The following is a 26,527-nucleotide window of genomic DNA, read 5'->3' on the forward strand; positions in this document are numbered from 1 at the left end:
GTGAACTGAGCAATCAACGATCATGTGATCCCTCAGTTTCCTGTCTTAGAGCTAACATGGTACAGCTGCAGCTTTGTGTGGAGGTGAGTGTGTGTGTTTTATTTATTTTTTGCAACCCCAAATTTCTCCTTTAATTGTTATAGTAACATATTTATCTTTAATCTTTTCTAGTCCTGTAGTGGTTGCTCAGTTTTCTGACAATCTTCTCCGCTCATTCCTGATCCACATAATGTCAGTTCCAGCTCTGATTGCGCACCTCTCTATCCTCACTCCAGATGTAAGTCCTACTAACATACAGGAAAAATATAAATGAAAAAATAAAGTGATATTTACTTTTGTTACTTTGTTTTTCACTATAGCGGATGGCTGTAATAGAATCTAATGGACTCTTTCATAAATTCATTTTGTTCCTGAGTCGGGAAGAGCAATGCAGAGATGTATGCGTTTGTCTGGAAGGAAGCCACACTCTGTGCTTGCTAGGTAATGGTCATTTGACATGTGTCAGTAACTGTTTTCACTTACAGAGCATGCACAACCTCCTACTAGTTTTTTGTTGGTCAGTTCTCTCCTTGTCACTTTCACTGTGACTTATCCACACTCCAAGTCTGTGGTCCATCCTTGCTACTCTGCTTTATGCTGTGTGCTTTCCTCCAGTGTTAGCACTCCTTCTCCCACATGTTAATGGCAATATATACATTCCATTAGCACTCCTTTCTTCTCCATATTCTGTTTTTAGATAGCATCTCCATGCCAGCTCACTGTAACTTAATTGTGGTCTTCTCTGTGGCCTTTTCTCCCGTCAGAATGGGTGCCTTTTTTGTGTCCATTGAAGCTTTGCAGCCTTGCGTTCTTCTATTTTCATGCCGCCTTTTCTTCCTACTGTGTTGTGCTTAGTATTTACTCCAATCCTTCTGTATCTAATTTCTGTTGGCCCATGTATTTTCTGTTCTAGACTTTTTCAGGTTCTCTTCTGTACCAGCTTGCTGTGTGCTTTTCCCGTCATTTTATGATATCCCTCTCTGTGCCCTCAGAGCTTCTCTACTCCTGCTAGCAATCTTCTTTACTGCATTTTTTTTTTACCTTTTTGCTCCACTATCTCAAAAAGTCATTTAATATTTTTGCAAATTATATGTTTCCTGAAAGCCACACCCTCGGAGAATAAAATATTAGTTTTTCCAAAAATGAAAACTGAATGCAAGTTTTTTTGTAAAAAAAGAAATTACACTACACAGTTATTTTTAGTGCACACAAATGCAATGCATTACCCATTATTTGGTAAAATGTAAAAGATGAGGTTGTGACAAGTAAATGGATGTCCAGCATGTCAAGCATTAAAATTGTGTGTGCCCTTGAAACAGTGACAATCTTTGGTACCTAATATTGCACATAGGCAAAGCTTTAAAAGCTCCTACAGGTCATCAACTTAGCATTAACCATGGATAATGGCCCTAGAATTATTGCTTTCAGTCTGGCATGCATGGCAATATGTAACATGTGTAGTGCAATTTGCGTTTTCACGTGTAGGTGCCCACGCTGCATGCATTTGCGTTTGTATTTATGAGGGGGAGGGAGTTGTTTATGTACTTGGCTGCAACAATTTTTTTAGACTTTTTAATAATACATGTCGCTTCCGGGTTTATTTTAGCTAGATGTTCCCTGGTCTCCCCCTCACCCAGCTACCCAGTGACACACGCCATGCTGGTCCTGGAAGCGCAGGGATAGCGGAGCCTAGGGAGCCATGCTTGGGGGAAAGGCATGTTTCAGGGGTCTGTCGGCCCAGCTGCTGAAAAATGTACACACTGTTCACAGTAGCCATTAGTGTAACACCTCATGCCTCTGCTAACATCGGTGGCAGCAAAACCGTTAAACATTACCCACAACTGTTTGCCTTCTAACCTGCAAATTAAATTTAGGGAGGTCAGGTCTCTTCCCCAAAAAGTCCTATGTTTGACCACACCCTGCAGTTTTATAGCCTAGGCTTCTGACATCTTTTTTTCAGTTCCCATATCTTTCTCCAGCCCCCACAGCATAAGCTTCAATTTAGCTGTCATCAGCTAAATTGTCTACAGGTCAGAAACAGCCCTGTGTGTTTCCCCATGTTTTCTATTATGTCCATCCCTGTATGATCCTGTGCTGGGCTACATTCCTACGCTTCTGAAACATCTTCCTTCATTTTCCCATATTATTCTCCAGCCCTTATATCTCATAATCTCCAAATCCACCATGGTGTTGTCAGCTCATTTGTCTTCGGGTCAAAAGCGGCCCTTTTCTATTGTGTGTTCCAGTCATTTGCATCCCATCATTACCTTTTTCATGCCCCCTAACCTGCTTTTATCTCTGGGCCAATGTCGTGCAGTGACATTCAGCTCCCTCCTGCTCATATCATGGCCATTTGGATCTACTGTGATTGCATCACTCATATGCTACTGTTCTTCTGAGACTCTCCTCTGTACACTATGCTATCCACTCTCGCCCCTACGCCTTCTGAACCTATTATCGGACCACTTAGTGCTCTTTTCTTATATGTCTGTTTTTAACAATATTGATCTATTCTTCTGTACTTCTATAGCCCTGGTTTAAAATGAGTTCACTTTTTATGTGTGCCTGTCCACTCTGCTTCCATCCTTCTTTGAGATTAGCTTATATATTTTCCTGTCCATACCACTGTCCCAATGTTCTGCCCCCCCCAGTAAACATTCTAAATAACAGAACCATAAATCAATGTAACTACATCATAACATTCTTGTCAAACTAAAAAAAATATGTATTGTTATATATATATAGAACTGCACTGATAAAACAAGAAAGTAATTAGTGGAGATCTTTGTGCTTCATTTACATGTGCGGTTGGGGGGAAGGCATAAAATGCATGGTGTAGCCCCATATTTGCCTCCTGCCACACATCTTCCCTTAAGCTGCAGTAGGCAGCGGACTACAGTGTTTACCTGCTGCAGTCACGATGCTTCAGGCCCACGGCAAAGTTTACCCAACATGTAGCGATCAGCTGGCTTGCAACACTCATTTTTGTCAGCACAAATTGGGTTGAAACAGGCTTTGACCAGGCGTTACATCACTTCCTTACCGTCTGTCAGTAGCCTCTGAGGCACAATCCTGAATGTCGATTGTGCAACAAAGGAATAGGGAGATTTAGGTACACATCTAAATATACCCTTAGGGGGGAGTTATTTTTTCATCCTTATTAGCTATCAGCAGGTAGGCAAAGTTTTACTGAAATTGCCTTTATCCTTTTTTTTTTTTTTTTTTTCTTGACTTTCCCATCTAATTCAGATCAGTAACGCCTCCAATTTTTATAGGTAACCTCATTCACCTTGGACACCTTACTGAGAAGGTGCTGGAAGAAGAAACTGGTCACTTTGTTAGTGTCCTCACCCAGATGTTATCATACTGTCAGCAGTATGTATCGCAGAAGAAATCTAATCTCACACACTGGCACCCTGTGCTTGGCTGGTTCTCTCAGACTGTTGACTATGGGTATGTTGTTTTATAAAAAGTTTCAAGCTATAATAAAATAATAGCTATTTTGAAAAACAAACAAGATGGGTATTTTGGAGGTTGTCCTTTTTTTCTTACTAACCTTCTTCTACTTTTGGTTCCTTATTCTCCCATCCCATTTACCTTTTTTGCCACCCTTGCACTCATACCTCGATGACATTGACTTTTTCTCCTCCTTTTGGTCTTTTATTTTGCATCCGTTCAGTTGTTTTGTTTCTTCCTTTCCTTTTGCAATTCAACTCCATTTTTCCTGTTAAAATCAATGACTTTTAATTGTCTAATGGCACTCAAATTTTTTCCTGCATATTTTTTCCAGTCTCAATGAGTCAATGCCTTTACTTACCAAGCAGCTTCAGCACTTGTGGGGTGTCCATATGATCCGCATATTGTTTCGGGAAGTTCTTAGCAAGAAGCTTGCTGAAAATCAGGAGATGTCTATTGTGGCCACTCCAAGCTCATCCCCGCAGAACAATCTGCCCATGAAAAGTATGTTCACTATTAAAGGAAGAGGTTCTAGCTTATACTTTATAAATATAACTGTAAATGGAGGCACTCAGATTTGCATATTTAATATGTAGGATTTCCTTCCTGCTGAATAGCACTACCTAATGACCCATCTCAGGGCATGGAAAAAAGGCTGGCTGAAAAGAATAGACTGTTAGGGGTTGATTTACTAAAACTGGAGAGGGCAACATCTGGTGCAGCTGTGCATGGTAGCCAATCAGCTTCTAACTTCAGCTTGTTCAATTAAGCTTTGACAAAATAAAATGGAAGCTGATTGGTTTCTATGCACAGCTGCATCAGATTTTGCACTCTTTGGTTTTAGTAAATCACCCCCTTAGGCTGGGTTTACACAGTTGTGGTGTGTGCGCACCAATATGCACCACAAACCTGCATGCACTATTTATTGTAATGTGAGGTAGTTTGTTACCATGCGTTATGTGCTCCGCAACACACATATGTTGGCAAGATGCTTAGGGGAACATAACCTGAATAAAGATAACTGAGCTTAGGTGCAGTCATTGAGCAGTGATGCTGATGATGGATCCAGCTATAACCACTAGGGGCAATATGTACACATTAAATACTATATTATTAATATGGAACACCATGTCAGTAAAAATGTGAACTCCCTCATATAAATACTTTCAGTAAATATCTGAAAATAACTTAAAATTTGTACTTAATACGAATGCATTACAGTTTCCATTTAAAGTGATACTAAACACACACTGTTTAATTTACATTGTCCCTTCTATTTCAGTATGTAGATGATGGCACTGTAATTATTTTAATAAAAAAAAACATCCAAGCACCTTTTTCCTAATCAATATACAGCTGTCACATTACCCAGCTTGTCTGCAGGGAAACATAAGCAGGAGGAGCTTCTAGTCCTCTGCTGTTGGTCACATGTTTTTAATAAAAAAAAAGAAAATCAGAGTAAAAGTAAATAAATAGTATCAATAAATGGTTTTAAATTGTCATACAAATATATATTTCAAATAAAATCTTTATTATTTTTTGGCAATACCATGGTGTAAGTGGATTTCTTCCAGTCACAGGCTGTGTCGCATCCCTCCAGCCTGTGTCTTAGAACAAGAGGGAGTGGAAACCTCCATCAGTCTACATGTATTATGCCACCCCCATTGTGTTTAGTGGGCATGAATGATAAGGGAGGGAGTGGGCTGCCATTTACTACTTTGTATACTCCCACATGTGTGACTCTATAGTCACATGGGCTGCTCAGATGTGAACGGGGAAGGAAATGCTCAGCATAGAAACTCACTGAGCATGTGCAGAGTTGCCACCACAGCTGCAAAATCCCAAGCTGAATTGGGGACATGAACAGAAGGTGGAGATAGAGAGCAGCAGGATCAATCAGTTTTTTTGCAGAATACAGAAAACAAATCTCATAGTGACTGAGTGAGTATGAACAGCATGTAATACAGCATTTATGGATAGTTTTTTATGCTGTGGGTTTAGTGACACTTCAATGATTAATTACAGTTGCTTTGTTAAACTGATTGTCACTGCACATTGTTATAGCTGGTGCCTAATATGTCATAGGCTTTAATATTTTTCTCATTGGACACAAATAAGTGTTATTGTGGCTAGTAGATCTGACTGCTACTAAGTTTCTCCGAAAATATTCATTTTTTGTCTAGCCTATGACATTTTGGTACTTTTAAATGTTTCTATTGTGAAACGTCTTACAAGATTTACTGTTAGATCCTATTTGCTAATTATCTTTTCCATTTGTGTATGCTTTTTTCTAAATAAGTAAAACATGCTGCGTACAGTGTCTATTGTGTTGCTATTGTGTGTTCTTTCCGGCAGACCTATTTAAAAGGGCATTTCAGAAATCTGCTTCTGTCCGCCACATCCTGAAACCTGTTGGAGGCAAAAGAGTAGATTCACAAGAAGTCCAAAAAGTGTGCAATATTTGTGTTCTTTACCAGACTGTACTTACTACTCTCACACAAATCCGGCTACAGATTCTCACTGGTAAGTACCATTTTGCTGGAGTTATCACAAAACCTTTCTGTTAGGAACCATTATAGTCTACAGTTTCAAAAATATTGTAACTCTATATTATTATTTATGAATAGTCAAGGATAAGCTATTTATGTGAAGGCGGCAGGCTTGCTATACATTTTTTACCCCACACACAGAGTGGTAGCACGAGAGTAACACATAACAAATATAATTTTTGAACCTGTAGCCACATATCACTAGACTTGTATTTTACAATAAAGGTTTTAGGGACAGCTCACACCACAATTTCTGCATTCCGTATGCATTTTTGCATGAGCGTTTTTGATAAGAACGCACTGCACTGGTGTGAACTAGGGCCATTGGAACACATGTAAAACATTGTCCATGCATTTTTGATGCAGAATAAAAGTGAACTGGACTGCATCTGGTGTGAACCAGCCCTTAGGGTAGTAAAACCACTAGCCATGAGCTGTTAAAAAAATTGGTTTGCTATTAGTCTGTATATGTATTATGTATAAGATTTCTTACAGATTGCTTTTATGTATTCATAGAGTTCTAGCAAAAAGATGAAGCTATGTGATAACCTTTTGTAGCTTTTAAAACCTAAAATATAACTATGTAACAAGGCAATCATGTTCTCTTTGGAAACATGTACTGTACTTCAAAGAGTATTGCCAGTGTTTTGAAAATTTGAATGGCATACTTTTCCAGTGGTCTTCTACTCTATCACTAGGTCTCACCTATCTGGATGATCTGCTGCCAAAGCTGTGGGCATTCATTTGTGAGTTGGGACCACAAGGAGGACTGAAACTCTTTCTCGAGTGTTTAAGTAATGATACTGAGGAGTCCCGCAGACTGTTGGCTATGCTGGTTCTCTTCTGTGATTGTTCCAGACACTTAATTACGTAAGCACTGCTTGTTTATCCATTATCTCTGCAAGAATGTAGGAAATATTAAAAGTGCATTTTAAATCATTTTAATCATTTTAAATTGTAATACATTTATTAAAGATAGAAAATGAAAGACAAAAGCATGATTGAGCTTATATTAAATCAATTTGCCACAGCAAAAAAATTAAAAGAGTAAAATCAAAACCCACTTAATTGCAGCCGATTTAGAGTGTGCTCTTCTGTGTAATAGGATTTTGGATGACATTGAGGTCTACGAAGAGCAGATCTCCTTCAAAGTGGAAGAACTTGTCACTATCTCTTCTTTTCTCAACTCCTTTGTATTCAAGATGGTATGGGATGGAATCCTTGGTAAGACTGTTATATGCTGAAAAAAATGTTCATGTGCTCTTTTTAAACAATATAATTAGGTATTTTGAGGCAGTAGTAGTTATCTATTAATTTATTGTTATTTTTTTTTTTTTTTGCAGAGAATGCGAATGGAGAAACCCTGGAGCTTTTTCACTCGGTGCACGGCTGGCTGATGGTTCTGTATGAAAGAGATTGCCGTAGAAGATTTGCTCCAGAGGACCACTGGCTGCGAAAGTGAGTATGTGTACATGGCTGGCACTGATTATACAGTATGCATTGGTTATGAATTCATATACTGAAGGCAAATTGTCTTTAGAAAAACAGGGAGGTTGCCATAGCTAGACTCTCCTTCTGTAAATGCAAGTTGCCTGGCTGTCATGCTTCTTGCAGGTGAGAAGTTCTGACTTTGCGCCAGCCTTTCATATCTGCATACTTGGTCCAGGTCAGTGAATTAAAAAAAAAAAAAAGATTTACCCAAGAGTCAGCTCAAAAGCCAGTCAGTTAGCATGTACAGGAAGGACGAGCAATGATAAACTCATTTTTTCTCGTGGTTTGGTTACTTGAAATATCACTGTGGAAATCCAGTAATTGATTCAGGATTAAGACACATGTTCACCTACTGCACTGAAATATGGTTTTAAGAATTTAATCACTTGCCGCCAAATCACATACCTATACGTCATTTAGCTTCTAGTGGTTGTACCGGAGTGATGCATGCAGCTGCAGGCATAACCCCGGTACTGTTTTTTTTAAAGCGGACAGTCGGCTCTCTTGTAATAACAACCGATGCGGCTAAGCTGCTGCTCGGCTGTTATTACAAGCAGCAGGAGGGGACCGCCCCCCTCCCGCCGCTCGCTCTGACTCTCCCATCTCACCGGGAGACTTAGGCGACCAGTCGGCATGTCTGCCGGCTGGCCAGAGACCCGATCAAAGCTTGAATCGGCTTTGATCGGATCTCAGATATGGTAACACGGAAGCAAATCTAGTTGACTCTGGAGCCAACAGCGCCATTTTTCAAAAATTTAAAGTATTCAAAAACTCTGATCTTGGTGTTTTGAATACTTTCAAGTGCAGAGAAGGGGTTTGGGGTCTTATAGACCCCAGATCCCTCCATAATAATACCTGACATGTGCCTATTGCTGTCACAAGGGATGTAAGTCATGCCCGCAAATGTAAACAGTGTTCAAACCACACATGTGAGGTATCGCCATGATTGTTCGAGCAAGAGCAATAATTCTAGCACTAAACTTCCTCTAAACAGGTAACCATTAAAATTTTTTAAAGCATTGCCTATGGGGGTTTTTAAGTAACGTAGTTTGTCGCCATTCCACAAGTGTGCGCAATTTTAAAGCATGATATGTTGGATATCTATTTACTCAGTGTAACATCATCTTTCACATTATACAAAAAAATTGGGCTAAATTTACTGTTTTTTGTTTTGTTTAATTAAAGTGTATTTTTTCCAAAAAAATTGCTTTTGAAAGACTGCTGCCCAAATACAGTGTGAGATAAAATATTGCAACAACCACCATTTTATTCTCTAGGGTCTCTGCTAAAAAAAAATATATATATATATATATATATATATATATATATATATATATATATATAATGTTTGGGGATTCTAAGTAATTTTCTAGCAAAAAATACTGATTTTAACCTGTAAGCACCAAATGTCAGAAAAAGGCCTGGTCTTCAAGTGGTTAAAAAGTACAGAAGTCAGCCCAGTTGTCTCTTGAAAATCTGCAGTAATGATGTGCATGTGGTTTGCCATTTTAGTCGGTTTCTAATTAATTTAATGTTACTTCTCCAGGGATCTGAAACCTGCTGTGCTTTTCCAAGAACTGGACAAAGAGAGAAAGAGAGCCCAGCTCTTGCTTCAGTACATCCCTCATGTTATCCCTCACAAAAATGTAAGTTTCATTATCTGCATTCACACTGCTTGGATTTAGACACAGCTACCATAAAGGTAAAGCATTTTTACCTTAATTCATTCCCTGCCTTTTGCCACTTGCTGTTTAGCTGTGCCCCCCCCCCCCCAAATGCTTACCCAAGTCCTGTATTGATCGAGCGATGTGCCCGTCTGCTGCTCTTCTCTCCCATTTGCCTGCTCTCACCAGCTTCACAGAGAACAGAGGGAGCCATTGGCTCCTGCTGCTGTCAGCCTAATCCTGTGAGCAGAGAACGAAGGGCAGGGACAAGCCATATTGTGTGTGCCAATGGGTGCACACAGCTCAGCTTGGGATCGACCCAGCATGTCTGTCAACATAGCAAGCGCTTGCTATGGGGGCAGACCGAAGGAGAGGAGCCAAGATTACCAATACCTTTGCACAGAGCAAATGGTTATAGCATGTTTATTATTTTTCTAGAAATTGTTTTTTACTTTAAAACCGCTTTAATGATGCTTCCTGGTCTTACAGGTGATTGTTTCTTTCTTGCAGAGAGTACTTTTGTTCAGAAATATAGTAACTAAAGAAAAGGAGAAGCTGGGTTTGGTGGAAACAACCACAGCCTCTCCACATGTTACTCACATCACTATAAGAAGGTCACGTATGTTGGAGGTAGGTTCAAACCCAGATAAACAAACCAGTGTTTATTCACTTTTATTTGTCAATAACAATATCATGTGATCAATCTATGCTAAAGGACCACTGTCTCAAAAATATTGCATTATGAAAACTGTGTGCTGGTAAAAATATGTAATGATATTATTTAGGTGTACAGTTTCATTTTCTTTCTCGCCCATTGAGTGACACAGAAAGTAATATATTGTCAGGTTATACTGCTGCTTACAGGAGGATTAGACATTGGCAAGCAAAAAACAAAACAAAAAATGTATGCCAGCCCAGGATAACCCCTTCTGCTCTGTTGGGAAAACTCTAACCATGTTTTTTACTAGCTTTTTCTTTTAAATCAAGATTCCTCACTACATCACTGCTTAAGCTCCTGTCTCCATGGCAGCTACCTAGATTGGCCTTTCCTTAGCTTTACTTTGGGGTGCGATGCCTGAACCCCACTGGACTGGACTTTGTGGGGTTAGCCTGGAATGTGATCTTTGGGCTCTGAGTTCTGCATGTGGCACTTTTCAAACACCAAATACTGGTAAAAGTTAGGCGTGGAGTGCTTGCCAGGTCCATGGCACTGTCTCAGAGCTTGCCCTTGCCCTTTGTGGGCAGGTTGTTCAAGTTAAACACTGGGAACTAATTCATATTTGGTTAGCTGGGCACCTTTCAAAATTCCCACTACTGCTGGTGGAGTGTCGCACCTTCCCGCTGCTACTCCAGTTTGAAAGAGTCATGTGGAACATTTATCCTCAGTCAATTCCCACAGCTTGCCTACAGTACCTTGATCATCCCTGGCCATCTGACCTTACACCTGCTCCCAGCACTTGGGTTCATAAGTACCTAGCACTAGATTGCCTTTTCTACTCATGGTTCAACATGTGCCAGTTCCGCTGTACTAGGCATCTCCAGTTCACACTCCACTGATCGCTCAAATGTTGCTTACTCCATGCCTACTGATGCAGCCAACATTTACATCCTAGAATTTTGCCCTCTGGTAGAGTCTTCCCTAGTCCTGTCATGCAAAGCCGCCACCCCTGCTCTATCCATGGAGGACTTCACTACAGTCATGCAGAATTTTATGGACCAAAGAAGTAGATAATGACAAAAAGAGAGCAAACGGGCCTAGGAAAATTGTTTAAACTTGATAATTGAAATGGAAGATAACACACTATTACACTCACATTAAAGTATAACTAAAGGGAAAACTTTTTTGTTTTGGATAGATTGAAGAGGAATTAGAACACCTGTCAGTTTTTGTTGCTGCCTGTGCCCCTTTAAAGAGATTATCCCCCTCTATTTGTCCTGCTTACCATTTTCATTGAAAGTGAAAGTAAAAGACAACCCCAAATTTTGGGCTGTCCCCTGAAAAGTAATAGAGGGCAAATCTTCCAATGGGGACACTAGTTCTGGTGGCCTGGGGGTCCCCAAGGAACTCCCTTAATTTGAAGGGATTTCCGCTCACTTCCTGTTTGTCTATGGGACACAGATGGGGAAAAAAAAAATCTGACAGGGGTTATAACCCTCCCTTGCTCTCTCCGAAATAAAAAAAAAAGTTTTGCCTATAGTCCTACTTTATAGTAAGTAATCTTCAGCATGAAAAACATCAATAGAGCCAAGTGCATGGAAACCCAGCACTGGCATGCTAGACCTGCAGGAGAGCTGTCAACTGCGGCATCAAATGCCTTTCTCGCAGAATTTCCTGAGTTTCTCTATCTGATCTGCCCGTGGCCCCAGGACCTTCAGCTGCTAAGAATCTGTCTGACATTGAGTCTCTACAGTCTTTAAGAGACTGACTTGCCCCTGAGAAGTCAGTGTCTACTACCATCACTTCCAAACTGAAAAAGACTGTTACAACTCTTGTTGATGCTGTACGCACTAGTTTGATGCTTGAGAATCAGCCTATCCTGTCACTTCTACCAGCGCTGTCCCCAGTCTAGGATCACTTAGAGCTCATTTAGTCTTCCTTTATAGAGACTGGAAATACTGTATCCTGACAAGATGTTTGTACCTCCCAATTGCTTCTAATTCCTGTAACCATTTGAGATGAACAACAGTCTGCGCCTTCTGTGGATCTGACAATATCCCATCTTAACAAAGCATCTACCATCCCAGTGAAGGGTGCACCCGTTTTTAAGGACCCAACCGATAAGTGACTGGAGGCCCTCTCTATAACTCTGTTCTACTTGTCAGGTCCTGCCTGCAACCAGATTTAGCTTTGACTGTGATCTGTCAAACCTTGGCTGACATGTCTAAGGCTATTAGAAGGGATATGATAACTAAGAGCTACAGTATGGATGGGTTGTTTTGAGGTTTCCTAATTTTTTCTTCTGTCGGCACACATGAATGGCTTTCGCTAAAGTTCTATATTGCAGAATCTGTGTCCAACAAACCACTTGATCCGCTATGCCTACGGGGCAATGGCTTTTCAGAGATACTCTCAGCAAGGACACCACTGGTGGCAAGATTACTCATCTTCCTCAGCCAAAGAAGCTTCACCCTAGATTGAGGCCAAAAACAGTCCTTTCTTTCTCGTACATCACGGGATACAGAGCCTCAGTAATTACTGATGGGTTATAGGGTATCATTAGGTGATTGGACACTGGTCACACCCTAGACAGGAAGTTCAACCCCCTATATAACCCCTCCCCTTCCTGGGGATACCTGTTTTTTCGCCACAGTGAGAGATGAAGATTGGGTCTGTTGCAACAGAACCCTGCAGCTGGATAAGGTAAGGGAGACTCCTTAAGAATTTTTCCAGTTCTTATAAGGTTTCTCCTTTAAGTAAATGTATGCTATGTCTATAATCGCCACCGGGGGCTGTCAAGAGCACATACCTTTTCATGCTTGATCTGTCTTGTCTCGGTGTCCACGCTGTACGCACCTCCAAGCCATGCTCCAGGTAGGATGTGGGAAGGGGGGGTTTTTCCTACAGGGATTCTCCCCCCACGGCTTAGGTAAAGGCAGCGGTACTATGCCGCACCACACGACGCCGCCATCCACCGGCCCTCCTCTCTCCTCCGCCCCGGCCCCCCCCCCTTGCTATCCAAGGATCTAGAGCCTCGGCTCGCGCGGGAAACGGTCTTTTTTAAAAGGACGACGGGGGGGCGGAGCGTTAACGCAATGTCGGCGTGGTGAAACGCTCACATTGCAGGCTGCATACAGGATATAATGTGCACTCTTTTCAGATGCACACGGCCTATGGAGGGACACAGAGCAGACGGGCGCATGTGAGGTGGGAGACACAGGCATTCCCAGGCAAACACTTACTTGAGCACCAGACTGAGACTTGGTAGAAGCGGCAGTTGCTGAAGTACATTGCTCAGCAGTCAGTGCATTCTGGTAGTGCCTCTGCTTTTTGTGTTTTGCACTAGGGGCAAAAGAGGTACATATACCCCGAAAAATAGGGGCTCTAAGGGACTCCCTCAGGCTCTGAGGACCCCCCTTCTGCAGCACCTTCCCCCCTGAAGGACCGGGGGAAGCTGGCCAGGGTGAGCCGTCGGGGTCAGGGGCTGCAGCTGCTTCTGGCACTTCAGCCCCTGTATACATTACACAGGAGGTTCTTTCCTCAACCATTAATGGATTAGAGAAAAGACTGGTGGCCTTAATCGCATCTTTACTCTGTGAAAGAAAACGCACTAAGTCCCCCTCTGCCACCCAGGACCCTCAGACAGAGGAACTCTAGGGAAAAAGATGAGGAATCCCTCTCAGAGGATCGGGATAAGACTTATGACTCCTCTTCTGAGTAATCAAGTGGAGAAGGGCCCTCTTCATATTCTCAGGATGAGAAGGTGTTAGTGCAAATTTTGGTTTGGGTTCACTGAAGCCTCCTCAAACTACACATGCTTTTCTGTTTATGGTTACTGAAAAAGCTTATTTATTCTGAGTGGGATCACCCAGATAAACATTTTTTTCCGCCTAAAAAAGTTTGCAACACTTTATCTTATGGAGGAAAAATTACTAAGATGGGGGGTATACCGTCAGTTGACACCGCCATTCCTCCGTATATAAGTCTGGCTTGTCTTGTCAACAACGCTCAGATACCTAGGGATCCAACTGATAAGAAATTGGAGTTCCTGTTGAAAAGTGTTTTCTTCTTGGCAGGTTCAGTGGCAGAAGGTCCTAATAGCTCAACCTGCAGTGGTCAATGCAATCAGTCTGTCAATACTTGAGAGACCATGTTAAAAAGGTCCTCAAAGTTTTACCTGAACAGCAAGCCCGGGGGTTTGCTAACCTACCAGCGGCTTTGTGTTTGCTGTTGACACAATCAGAGATTCTATCATCCAAACCTTTCGCCTTCCGCTTGGGTTGGTACATATGCGTAGAATCTTATGGTTGAAAATTTCAGCCGAATCACCATGTAAAAAGCTTCTGGCTGGGTTTCCCCTTCATGGTGCAAGGCTGTTCGGAGAGGATTTGGTATACGTCCCTCTTTTAAACAGGCTCTGTCCCCAGTGCCAGGAGCATCAGCCTCCAAGCAGTCACAACGGCCTCCTCCGTCAGGCTCAAGAAATAAATCTCAGAGTCGACCCAGGGACAAAAGAAGTCCTGTGGGAGGAAGCCTACTAGACAAGACGCTAAAGCCTCTTTATGAAGGAATGCCCCTGCTCGCTCGGGTGGGGGGAAGACTGCTACAGTTCTCAAAGCTCTGGTAGGAGGATTTCCAGGACAGATGGGTAATGTCCACATTAACTCTAGGTTACAAACCAGAGTTCCGAGAATTCACCTCTCCTCGTTTCCTCAGATCAAACGTTCCCAGAGACCCAGAGAAAAAGAAGTCTCTCTTCTAGCATTGGAGCGACTATTGTCGCAAAAAGTTATTGTGGTTGTTCCCACGCAAGAGCAGGGATTGGGGTTTTATTCAAACCTTTTCACGGTTCCAAAACCAAATAGAGATGTCAGACCCATTTTAGATCTCAAGGATCTAAACCGATTCCTAAAGATACGATCCTTTCACATGGAATTGATCCGATCGGTAGTCTCCATCCTACAAGAAGGAGAATTTCTGGCGTCAATAGACATCAAGGACGCATACCTGCATGTACCTATTTTCCCTGCTCATCAAAAGTACCTGCGTTTCAAAGTAGAAAAACGCCACTTTCAGTTTATAGCTCTGCCTTTCGGGCTAGCTACTACACCTCGGGTGTTTACAAAAATCTTGGCCCCTCCGCTGGCCAAATTAAGGGCCCAAGGTATAACGGTAATAGCATACCTAGACAACCTGCTCTTGATAGACCGCTCGGTAGCCCGCTTGGACCAAAGCTTGGTCACTACAGTCAACTACCTGGAATACCTAGGTTGGCTCCTCAACTCAAAAAAGTCTTCTTTGAAACCAGTAAGAAGACTAGAGTATTTTGGTCTGGTCATAGATACAGCCCAGAAGAGGGTATTTTACCCCAGGCAAAGATCAGTACCATAAAAGAACTGATTCAGGTAGTCAGGGCAAAGAAAGATCCTCCTATTCGCCTTTGTATGAGGCTACTGGGGAAGATGGTGGCTTCATTCGAAGCAGTTCCCTATGCTCAGTTTCATTCGAGACTGCTGCAAAACAGTATCCTGTCTGCCTGGAACAAGGAGGTTCAGGCACTGGATTTCCCGATGCGTCTGTCTCCTACAGTGCGTCAGAGCCTCATTTGGTGGTTGATACCCGAAAATCTGCAAAAGGGAAAACCCTTTTTTCCAGTTGCCTGGACAGTGGTAACAACAAACGCCAGTCTTTCAGGTTGGGGAGCAGTTCTGGAACAGTCGACTGTCCAAGGGAGATGGTCTAAGACAGCGAGGACCTTACCCATCAACATTCTAGAGATCCGTGCGGCGTATCTAGCCCTAAAGGCTTGGACACTCAGGTTACAGGGTTGCCCTGTCAGGATCCAGTCCGACAATGCCACAGCAGTGCCTTATATCAATCACCAGGGAGGCACCAGGAGTCGTGCAGCCCAAGGAGAAGTAAACCAGATCTTAATCTGGGCAGAAGCATGTGCCATGCATATCGGCAATCTTCATTCTGGGAGTAGAGAACTGGAAGGCGGAATACTTGAGTTGCCGGCAGTTATTCCCAGGGGAATGGTCTCTTCACCCCGAGGTCTTCTTGGCCATATGCCAAAGATGGGGGGTTCCGGATGTAGACCTCTTTGCATCCAGGTTCAACAACAAGATTGATAACTTTGTGTCAAGAACAAGGGATCCTCTTGCATGCGGGACAGACGCGTTGGTGACTCCATAGCATCAATTCTCCCTGATTTATACATTTCCTCCTATTCTGCTACTGCCATGACTTCTTCGCAGAATCAGGCAGGAAAGGAAGTCGGTACTTCTGGTGGCCCAGCATGGCCCAGAAGAGCTTGGTATGCAGAAATAGTAAAGATGGCAGTAGGTCCCCTGTGGACCCTACCGTCACGTCCAGACCTGCTATCCCAAGGTCCAGTGTTCTATCCTGCCTTACAAACGCTAAATTTGAGGGTCTGGCTATTGAAACCAACGTTCTGAAGAGTCGTGGGCTTCCGGGTCCTGTGATTTGTACCTTAATCAATGCAAGAAAGCCAGCTTCCAGAATGATTTATCATAAGAGTCTGGAAAGCTTAGATCTCCTGGTGTGTATCCAGGGCTTGGCATCCCAGAAAATATGTCATAAGTAGAATTCTTGACTTTCTACAAATGGGATTAGAAATGAAGCTGGCCTTGAGTACCATAAAGGGCCAGGTCTCGGCCTTGTCAGTATTATTTCAATGGCCGCTTGCTTCGCATTCTTTAGTCTGAAGCTTTATACAGGGGGTACCGCATCCTAATCCTCCGGTTAGGGCGCCCCTAAACCCCTGGGACTTGAATTTGGTTCTGTCAGTTTTACAGAAACAGCCTTTTGAACCAATACGTCAAATTCTCTTGGTCTTGTTGACAAGAAAGTTAATTTTTTCTGGTAGCCATTTCTTCTACTAGAAGAGTATCAGAATTAACAGCTCTTTTCTGTAAAGAGCCTTATTTAATCATACACAAGGATAGAGTGGTATTGCGCCCTCATCCTAGCTTTCTACCGAAAGTGGTTTCAGATTTTCATCTAAACCAAGATATTGTTCTACCTTCCTTTTTTCCAGATCCCTGTTCTACGGAAGAAAGGTCACTACATTCTTTAGATGTAGTAAGAGCAGTCAAGGCCTATCTGGAAGCAACTGCTCAAATTCGCAAAACGGATGTTTTGTTCGTACTGCCAGAAGGTCCCTATAGAGGACAGGCAGCGCCAAAGTCTACCATTTCAAGATGGATTCGACAAATGATTATTTAAGCTTACGGTTTGAAACAGAAAATTCCACCTTTTCAAATCAAGGCACACTCCACAAGGGCTATTAGTGCTTCTTGGGCGGTGCATCACCGGGCCTCTATGGCTCAAATCTGCAAGGCCGCAAGCTGGTCTTCAGTCCAATCATTCACGAGATTTTATCAGGTGGATGTGGGAAGGCATGAGGATATCGCCTTTGGGCGTAGTGTGCTGCAGGCAGTAGTACGAGGTCCTCAGGTCTGATTACACCCTACTTTGTGTGGTCCCCTCCCCTCAAATAGCATTGCTCTGGGACATCCCATCATTAATTACTGAGGCTCCATGTCCCATGATGTACGAGAAAGAAAATAGGATTTTTATAACAGCTTACCTGTAAAATCCTTTTCTTTTGAGGTACATCACGGGACACAGAGGTCCCGCCTCTCTTCTAATACACTTATATTGCTTTGCTACAAAACTGAGGTATCCCCAGGAAGGGGAGGGGTTATATAGGGGGTTGAACTTCCTGTCTAGGGTGTGACCAGTGTCCAATCACCTAATGATACCCTATAACCCATCAGTAATTACTGTGGCTCTGTGTACCGTGATGTACCTCAAAAGAAAAGGATTTTACAGATAAGCTGTTATAAAAATCCTATTTTTGTTACTCCATGGACTTAAACTTCCACCTCAAGACCCAAGTCTGGGTCCTATTCCATCCACAAACACTGGAATCAGACAAGTGGGCTGCTATGCTGAACCACCCATCTGAAGGGTTATCTGAACTTGATTCAGTCAGAGTGCCACAGCAGTAACATGCACTAACCAATCAGACCCATCAAACTGTGGCAAGAGAAGTATAATGGATCCTGTCCTGGGCAGGATTACATGCTATAGCCTTGTCTGCTGTTTACATCCCAGAACATATAGAAAAGGCGGACTTCCTCAGACAGCAGTTCCTGGACCCGGAGGAATTGTTCCATTCATGCAGAGGTGTTCAAGGACCTGTATTACAGGTGGAATGCCTGATGTGGGCCTCCAGGTTCCGTAATAGACAGCTTTGTCTCCAGGTTCAGGGATCCTCTAGCGGAAGCAGTGGATACACTGGTGGCTCCCTGGGATCAGTAGTTTACGAGCTTTGCCTTGCCTCCCCTGAAACACTCTCCTTGTCTGCTTGGCACTATCGAGATGGAGGGAACTCCAGTGACCGTCATACATGTGGATTGGCGCTGGTAGATGTGGTAAAACCGACCTGAGAAGACTCTTGATGGGGACACTGCAGGAAATTCTCTGTGGAATAAATCCATACCTTTTTTACAGATGGGTCTGGATCAGCATTAGACCTTCATCACCATCAAGACATCTGTACTTGGTTGTATTGGCACACACCTTTTCAAAATGATCAGAATTTCTTTCCATTCTCACCCACAGGGTTGTGTTTCTTGCTGCCATCTGTCCTGCAAGGGAAATTGCTTTGCTGGTGACCGTATTCTGTAAAAAAAAAAAAAACGTTTGGGTCTTGCACAAGGACAGGGTGGTGTTGAGGCCCAGAGCTTCCTTCCTACCTAGGGCAGTTTCAGCCTTTCATCTCAACCAGGATATCTTTCTTACAAATCTCTGTCTGGATACAGTTCATCAGAAGGAAGAAGAAAAACCATTTTACCATTTCTCGATGGCTCAGACAAGCTATTATTTAAAGCAGAGTTCTGTACCCCCCCCCCCCCAAAAAAAAAATTAAAAGTCAGCAGCTACACATACTCTAGCTGCTGACTTTTAATATTGGGACACTTACCTGTCCTAGAATCCAGCGATGTCGGCACCCCAGCCGATGTTTACATCAGGTGCTGCCGCCGCCATTGCATCCAGCATGCTCGAAGCACACTGCGCTCTCTTACTGACCCGGCAGCAGGGAAAGGAGGAGGGAGGAGGAGGGGGGATGAACTTTTGACATACCTCACTGCGGCGCGGTCCGACAGAAGTGAGGACAGGGTACCTGTCAAACAGGTACCCGCTCCCCCTTCCCCCCGAAAGGTGCCAAATGTGGCACCGGAGGGGAATCAGATAAGCTGAAGTTCCACTTTGGGTGAAACTCCACTTTAAGCTTATGATCTCAGTGGTTGTCGTACACTTCACTAGATCTGTAAGTACCTCTTGGACTCTTCAACATCAAGCTACTGGTTTGCAAATTTGAAAGACTGCCACCTGGTCTTCTATTCACGTGTTTTCCAAGTTTTACCTAAATATAGCGCCGCTTTATCACTGACGCCCGGGGCGGCTCAGTGTGAAAGGGGTCTAAAACAGCAACTTTAGCCTTGACATACTGAGATTGATTTACTAAAGGCAAATACACTTTGCAAATTGCAGTTGGTCCAGACCTTAGTAAATGAACATACGTTCTGCTGTCTTCCATCATCCAATCAAATACTAGCAAAATTGCTTTTTTTTTTTTTTTTTTTTTTCCTTGGACGTGATTGGGTATTCTTTGCAAAGTGAAGCTTTACTTAATTTACTAAGATTTGGAGCAACTGTAATTGCAAAGTGCACAGTCTATTTGCCTTTTGTAAATCGACCACACTATATTTTTATATGTTGCAATAAGTGTCCCACTTCTGAACTTCTTTACATCACTGTGTGCTTTCTTTTTTGTAGACTGCATCATTTTAATTATTACTTGTACCTTTGCAGCTGAAGTGAAGTGAAATTTTGTGTTTTGTCGTCATGATTTTTTTTTTCTTGTATTAGCATTTTGTTATATATTCTTGTGTTTTAGATGATGACTATTTAATGCAGCAGTATAGGAGAAGAAACAATGCATTTCCAGATCGAAAATATTTATAGCTTATGTGTGCAGTATGCTGTTTTTAACAATAACTGTCCAAATTTCATAGCTTTATTCATTTTATAGGATGGTTATGACCAGCTGAGGCAGTTGTCACAGAATGCCATGAAAGGTGTCATCAGAGTAAAATTCGTCAATGACCTTGGGGTTGATGAAGCTGGAATAGACCAAGATGGAGTTTTTAAGGAATTTTTGGAAGAAATTATAAAGAAGGTGTTTGACCCAGCATTGAATCTGTTTAAGGTATTTAAATTATACCCAGGTAGTCAAGTCTGATGTTATGTCTATGTAAAACGTAACAATGAACTTGTGTTTGCTCTTTTTTGGCCGGTTAAACATAGCATTAAATGTGTGTCCAAATTGTACAGTACAGGTCAATATAGTTGTATTCATAGACTTTAGGTTATGTGCAGGCTACTTTCAGGTGGTTGGACACTGGCAAAAATTTCGACTCTCCTAACCTTTGGCTTCCAGACACCAGAAACATTACACTTCTCCCCTCCTCCCTGACACTTTTCCTGAATCAGAGATGAAACCTTAATATCGCTTTGAGGATGAAATGGAGGAAAGCAAAGAAAAAAAAAATGTTTGCATCGCATAGTAGCACATTATGAGAGACTTGCCTTAGAACGAAGCCCTCCAGAGGTGCGCTGTCACCGCTGATAGGGCTTCCATCTTCACCCGTCTTCATTACGAGTTTGCGGTCATCTGATTGGCCGAGCCAAGATGACGTCACTCCTGCGCATGCGCACGGGAGTAGCTGTTTGTGGCCCAGACCTTGGTATAGCATATTAATTTTACCTACAGGTAAGCTTTATTATAAGCTTACCTGTAGGTAAAAAGAGCTAAGATGACTTTACTACCACTTTAAGAGGCTGGCTGGCTTTTCATATCCATGCACAAATTGAATGTGCACTTTGAAGATCGGCCCAATCCCTAAAGGCTATACACTCTTCTTGAAATGTATCCTATGGAAAAGGAATTCCAGAATTTGTGCCTTCCGCCCTATTGTTTTGTGTGGATGCTCTGGAGCAGTGGTCCCTAACCTTTTTGGCACTGAGACCGGCTGTGTAGAGGAAAATTAGGCCCAGGTGGAGGGGTGCGATGCAGGTTATCACTGGCAATTTGTCGGGGCAGTTGCTGGTTGTGATGCTTCAGTCATCACGGCACCATGGTTGATATAGGAGGATTGAAGCACATTATTTCTATTATTACATTGTAATATAGAATGAAATAGTTCAACTCACCATAATGTAGAATCGGAGGAAGCCCTGATCATGTTACTTGCCACTGTCGCCTATCACCAAATGCAGCTTGTCACGTCACCTGCCACCAGATGCAACTTGTCACTTGCCACATCACCTGCCACCAGATGCGGATTGTTTCTTGCCATGCTTGTCACGTCACCTGCCACCAGCTGCAGATTGTTTCTTGGCACGTGGCCTGCCACCAGATTTAGCTTGTCACTTGCCACGTCACCTGCCACCAGATGCAGCTGGTTACTTGCTACGCCACCTGCCACCAAATGCAGCTGGTCACGTCGCCTGTCACCATATTCAGCTTGTCGCCTGCCACCAGATTCAGCTTGTCGCCTGCCACCAGATTCAGCTTGTCGCCTGCCACCAGATTCAGCTTGTCGCCTGCCACCAGATTCAGCTTGTCGCCTGCCACCAGATTCAGCTTGTCACTTGCCACCTCACCTGCCACCAGATGCAGCTTGTCATGGTTACCTGGGCAGGTATGGAGGTGCACCATGTCAGGGAGAGCTTTGCATGCCTGAATAGAAGCTCAGGATACTCTAGAAAGTGAAATTGCTTGTTCCATCCCGTGAGAGCATTGAGTTGAATAGTTCTGGAATGAAGATAGGCAAAAATGTGCTTCCTCAAAGGAGACCAGCATTAAACTCAGAACACTCATGCAAAAATGAACGAAGACTGCCTCTTGAATCTAAAGGGTCTGTCTCTGGGACCTTAAAGAGGCATGAGAAATGATGACAGATCTTGCTAGTACAACCTGGAAATGTCACACGTGTGAAAATCTGTTTACAGATTTTAAGTCCAGAATGGGGGTTGATGCCTCCATTTGGTTTGGGGACTGTGAATAGGTTTAACGAAAAACGTGTCCACTTAAGGAACTAGTACTATTACCCCCCATGACTGAAGTTGGCATAAGGCTGCCAGTAGACCTGCCTGCTTTTGAGCTGATGCTGAGATCAGAGGGTAGGATCCAGACTGGCGGAAATGCCAATATACAGTATGAGGGACACCCCTTCATTGTGAGCGTAGCTTTTGGGTAAATGTGGTGGGCTTAGGGGTCCGGGGCTTGTGACAAAAAGAAGTGCTAAGCCTTGGTTTGAAAGTTAACACTTGGAGAGAGCGAAAAGGTTCCTTTCGCTGAGTAGAGGTAGTAGCCATAAAAGCAGAAGACTAGGCATTTTCTTTATGTAGTAGGAGTACCTTTCTATCATTGACTTCCTTAATTTATATAGCACCAACAGTTTGAGCAGTGCTTTAAAACATGAGGGCAGACAGTACAGTTACAGTAAAATTCAATACAGAAGGAATCAGAGGGCGCTGCTTGTTACAGCTTTTATTAAAAGAAAAAAAACTGTGCATGTGCACAGAAATAAGTGATATTCTACAGATTTGGTGAATTGCATTCTCTAGAGCAGAGGTCGTCAACCCCCGGGCCCCGCTGCGAAAGAGACTCTGTTAGCGGTGCGGTGGCCGCGCAGACAGATGATATCATCTCTCATTGCCTGCACCGCTATTCCGCCCTGACTTACAGGTCCACGAAGGCTGCTCTACACAGAGGTGTGGCCGAGCAGAGAGAGAATTACGTCATCTCTCCCCACCCGCCCTCGGTCTGGGACAGTACCACTAGCTAGTTTACCCACGCTGAGGAGAGTCTGTTAGCACCTGTAATGTACTCTGCAATGCTGGGTGAGGGGGACGTGATTTTTACATTTAAATGAATTGGTGGCTGCTATTTGGTGGCAGGATAGTGACAATCCACATCTGGTCAGAAGTCATTACTACCCATGCCCTAAAGTCATTACTACCTATGCCCTGGAAGGTGAGCAGATTGTCTTTACAAATTTGGACCCCCCCCTTACCCCCCTCTGCAAGGTCAGCGAGTTAGGTTTCATTCCAACAGTGCCGCAACAGTGGTCTATATAAACCACCAGGAGGACACCAGAAGTCAAGCTGCCCTGGGAAAATTGAAATTGATCCTCACCTGGGTGGAAAGTCACATCCTGACTTTCTCTGCTGCCCACATGCCTGGTGGGGACAACTGGCAAGCAGTCTTCCTAAACCGATAATGCCCCAGGCGATGGGCTCCCCACCCAGAAATCTTGCAGAATCTCTTTCAATGATGTGGGACACCGGATGTGGACATCCTAGCCTCCAGATTCAACAACAAACTGAACAGATATATGACCAGTTTGCAGTAGATTCCCTTGTGAATTTTTCCCTCCCCATCTTTCAGGACAGCCACATTGAGAGACCTTGGCTCCTCCTCTTCCTTGGAAACACTGCGCCAGCCCCCATAAATTTACACCTCCCCCTGCCAGCCTCAGTTATTTGTGTTTCCCCCGGTGGGGAGACACTGCGTCCCCATTGCGGAGGCCTTTCAAAAGTTCCTACGCCTGACAGTAAAGGTAGATTACGAAACTATTCACCTGCAGTTTCAGGCGCTGCCATTTGGCCTATCCTCGTCACCCCGAGTATTTACGAAAGTCATGGCAGAGGCCATGGCTTTTTTGAGAATCAGGGGGGTATCAATTATTGCATACCTTCTTCTCTTCTTCTCTTCGCACCGTCCTCAGAGCAACTAATCAGGGATCTGGAATTAACAAAGACAACCCTGAGAGAGCTAGGATGGCTACTAAATCTGGAAAAATCCAGCCTTATTCCCGCTCAACAGATTTCCTATCTAGGATACCTGCTGGATTCTACTCAGCTGAGAGTTTTTCTCCCACCAGAGAAAATCGAAAGCTAGACCAAGCAGTAGCATGCCTTCAGAGCAATCAGCAGGTATCAATACGGGTGGCCATGTCAACCCTCGGCCTACTAACGTCTGCCATCCCAGCAGTCCAGTGGGCAGGCCTCCACTTCCGTCCCCTGCAGGCACTGATTTTAAAGGTGTGGGACCACAGCCAGGAGTCTTTAGACAATCTGCTTTCAATCCCTCAGGTCAAAAGGTTCCTTTGGTGGTGGAGGAAACAGATAAATCTGTCACAAGGGCGCCTGTGAATCATTCCAGTATCCAGAGTGATGACTACGGACGCAAGTGGCAGAGGCTGGGGGGCACATCTGGGACCTTCGGTTGGCACAGGGGACATGGCGCAGGGGACAAGCAAGGTGGCACGAGAAGCGGGGTTCTGTTAAGCCTAGCCACGGAGATTCTCGGCTGGGTGGAAGCCAATGCTCTGTCCCTTTCAGCAGTGTTCCTGAAGGGAGAGGAAAACATAGTGGCCGATTTTCTCAGCCGGACGCAACTGAGAGAGGCCAACTGGGCACTCAGTCAGGAGGTTTTCAATCTCATAGTCAAGAGATGGGGCCTCCCAGAAGTAGACCTATTTGCCTCAAGAAGCAATACAAAGACCCAATATTTCTTCTTTCTCAGCAGGTGGGAAAACGCGCTAGGGGTAGACGCCCTGACACAAAGCTGGAACTTCAGACTTTGCTACGCCTTCCCACCTCCGGTGCTTCTGCCAGCAGTCCTAAGAAAATTCCAGGCAGAAAACACCACACTCATCTTAGTGGCTCCCTACTGGCCCAAGAGAGCTTGGTTCTCGATCCTCGGTCGGTTTGCAGCGGAACCTCCCTGGCTCCTTCCGACCAGAAAGGATCTCCTATCGCAGGGCCCAGTTCTTTGTCCCCAGGTAGGCCGCTGGAATTTAGCCGCCTGGCTTCTGAAGAAGAGATTCTAAGAAGCAAAGGCTTTTCCGATCAACTGGTATTCTCCCTTCTTGATAGTAAAAAGGAGGAGACGCGCCGAATCTACCAAAAGGTTTGGGGGCGCTTTAGAGCTTGGTGCCAAGAAAACTCCTTTAAGGTGCAGAGCCCTATAGCAGTCCTGGAGTTTCTGCAATGCGGGGCTGATAAGGGGTTGGCCATCAGTACCCTTAAAAGCCAAGTGTCAGCGCTTAGCACGTACCTAGAGAAATCCTTGGCCACCGACGCCTGGGTGGTCAGGTTTTTCAAAGCCCTTTCAAGACAGAGACCAGTGCAGGGCCCTTCCTTCCCTAAATGGGACCTTTCCCTGGTCTTACAGGTTTTGACAGAACCCCCGTTCGAGCCTTTAGAGGAATGTACTCTAAAGGACCTAACGTATAAGGCTGCGTTTTTGGTGGCTGTAACCACAGCTAGGAGGGTCAGTGAAATGGAGGCCCTTTCAATAAAACCCCGCTTTTGTGTTATGTTTTCGGATAGAGTCGTTTTTAAGACTGACCCGGCTTTTTTACCGAAGGTGGCTTCGAAATACCATAGAAGCCGAGAGGTAATTTTGCCAACTTTTTGTCCTAATCCCTCAAGTGAAAGGGAATCTAGGTTTCATACCTTAGACATCAGGAGATGTATCCTACGTTATTTAGAGCTGACAAAGACTTTCAGAAAGTCAGACTCTCTCTTTATTTCTTTTTGCGGAGCAAGAAAGGGACAGAAGGCGTCTAGATGCACCATTGCCAGATGGCTTAGAATAGCTATTACTCAGGCCTACAGGCTAGCTGGCAGAGAAGCCCCCATGGGAATTAAAGCACACTCTACCAGAGTTATGGCAGCTTCACAGGCGGAAAGAGCTTGAGCAACGCCAGAGCAGATTTGCAAGGCAGCCGTATGGTCCAGTTTCACCACATTTGTGAACACTACAGAGTGGATCTGGCATCAGCAACTGAACAATCCTTTGGGTGAAAGGTATTGCAAGCTGTTGTCCCACCCTAAGTGGTAAGTGCTCATCTATCCTCTCAATGTGGCTGTCCTGAAAGACGGGGAGGGAAAATTAAAGTTACGCTTACCAGTAACATCTTTTCCAGTAGTCTTTCAGAAAAGCCCTAGTACCCACCCGAAGTTTTGGGGGGTCTTGAGGAAGACCTAAAAAAGGGCACAATAGTAATATGTGATAGTATGTTATTAACGTGTTCTTGTGTCTCCCCAGCTAACCGGAGATGCTCTAGAAAAAACTGAGGCTGGCAGGGGGAGGTGTAAATTTATGGGGGCTGGCGCAGTGTTTCCAAGGAAGAGGAGGAGCCAAGGTCTCTCAATGTGGCTGTCCTGAAAGACTACTGGAAAAGACGTTACCGGTAAGCGTAACTTGAATTTTTTTTTTTTTTTTTTTACACCGTTTAGGCTAATTCTCCCTTAGCTGCTGAGCAAGATAGAGGCAAATAGGGTCATCGTTACATCAGTTTTGCCCAGAAGTATTTAATACACAGACGTACTCAGACTCCTGGTGAACAAGCAATAGAAGGCCTGAGAAAAGACATCTGAGTTCCTGGAAATACTGCTACTTGTATCCTGGCCTTTCTTCAATCTTGTCTCGACCAGTGCTTGGCCTTGAGCATACTAATGGGATAGGTTTCTGTCTTATCAATGCTTTTCCATAAACC

At 43.8% G+C, this 26,527-nt stretch overlaps 1 protein-coding gene across 1 annotated transcript in view; it reads left to right on the plus strand.

Annotated features, from left to right (window-relative positions):
• The window catches only part of UBE3B (ubiquitin protein ligase E3B), a 94,444-nt gene that overhangs the window by 51,320 nt on the left and 16,597 nt on the right, over nt 1-26,527 (plus strand). The window contains exons 11-21 of the mRNA XM_073629793.1: nt 172-277; nt 360-480; nt 3,315-3,492; nt 3,830-3,999; nt 5,851-6,018; nt 6,743-6,914; nt 7,150-7,268; nt 7,388-7,502; nt 9,082-9,181; nt 9,710-9,829; nt 19,984-20,160. Of these exons, the coding sequence (XP_073485894.1) occupies nt 172-277; nt 360-480; nt 3,315-3,492; nt 3,830-3,999; nt 5,851-6,018; nt 6,743-6,914; nt 7,150-7,268; nt 7,388-7,502; nt 9,082-9,181; nt 9,710-9,829; nt 19,984-20,160 (1,546 nt within the window). The remainder of the gene's footprint in view (nt 1-171; nt 278-359; nt 481-3,314; nt 3,493-3,829; nt 4,000-5,850; nt 6,019-6,742; nt 6,915-7,149; nt 7,269-7,387; nt 7,503-9,081; nt 9,182-9,709; nt 9,830-19,983; nt 20,161-26,527) is intronic.

This window comes from Aquarana catesbeiana, linkage group LG01 (assembly GCF_042186555.1).
Source record: "Aquarana catesbeiana isolate 2022-GZ linkage group LG01, ASM4218655v1, whole genome shotgun sequence".
NCBI classification, from domain to species: Eukaryota; Metazoa; Chordata; class Amphibia; order Anura; family Ranidae; genus Aquarana; species Aquarana catesbeiana.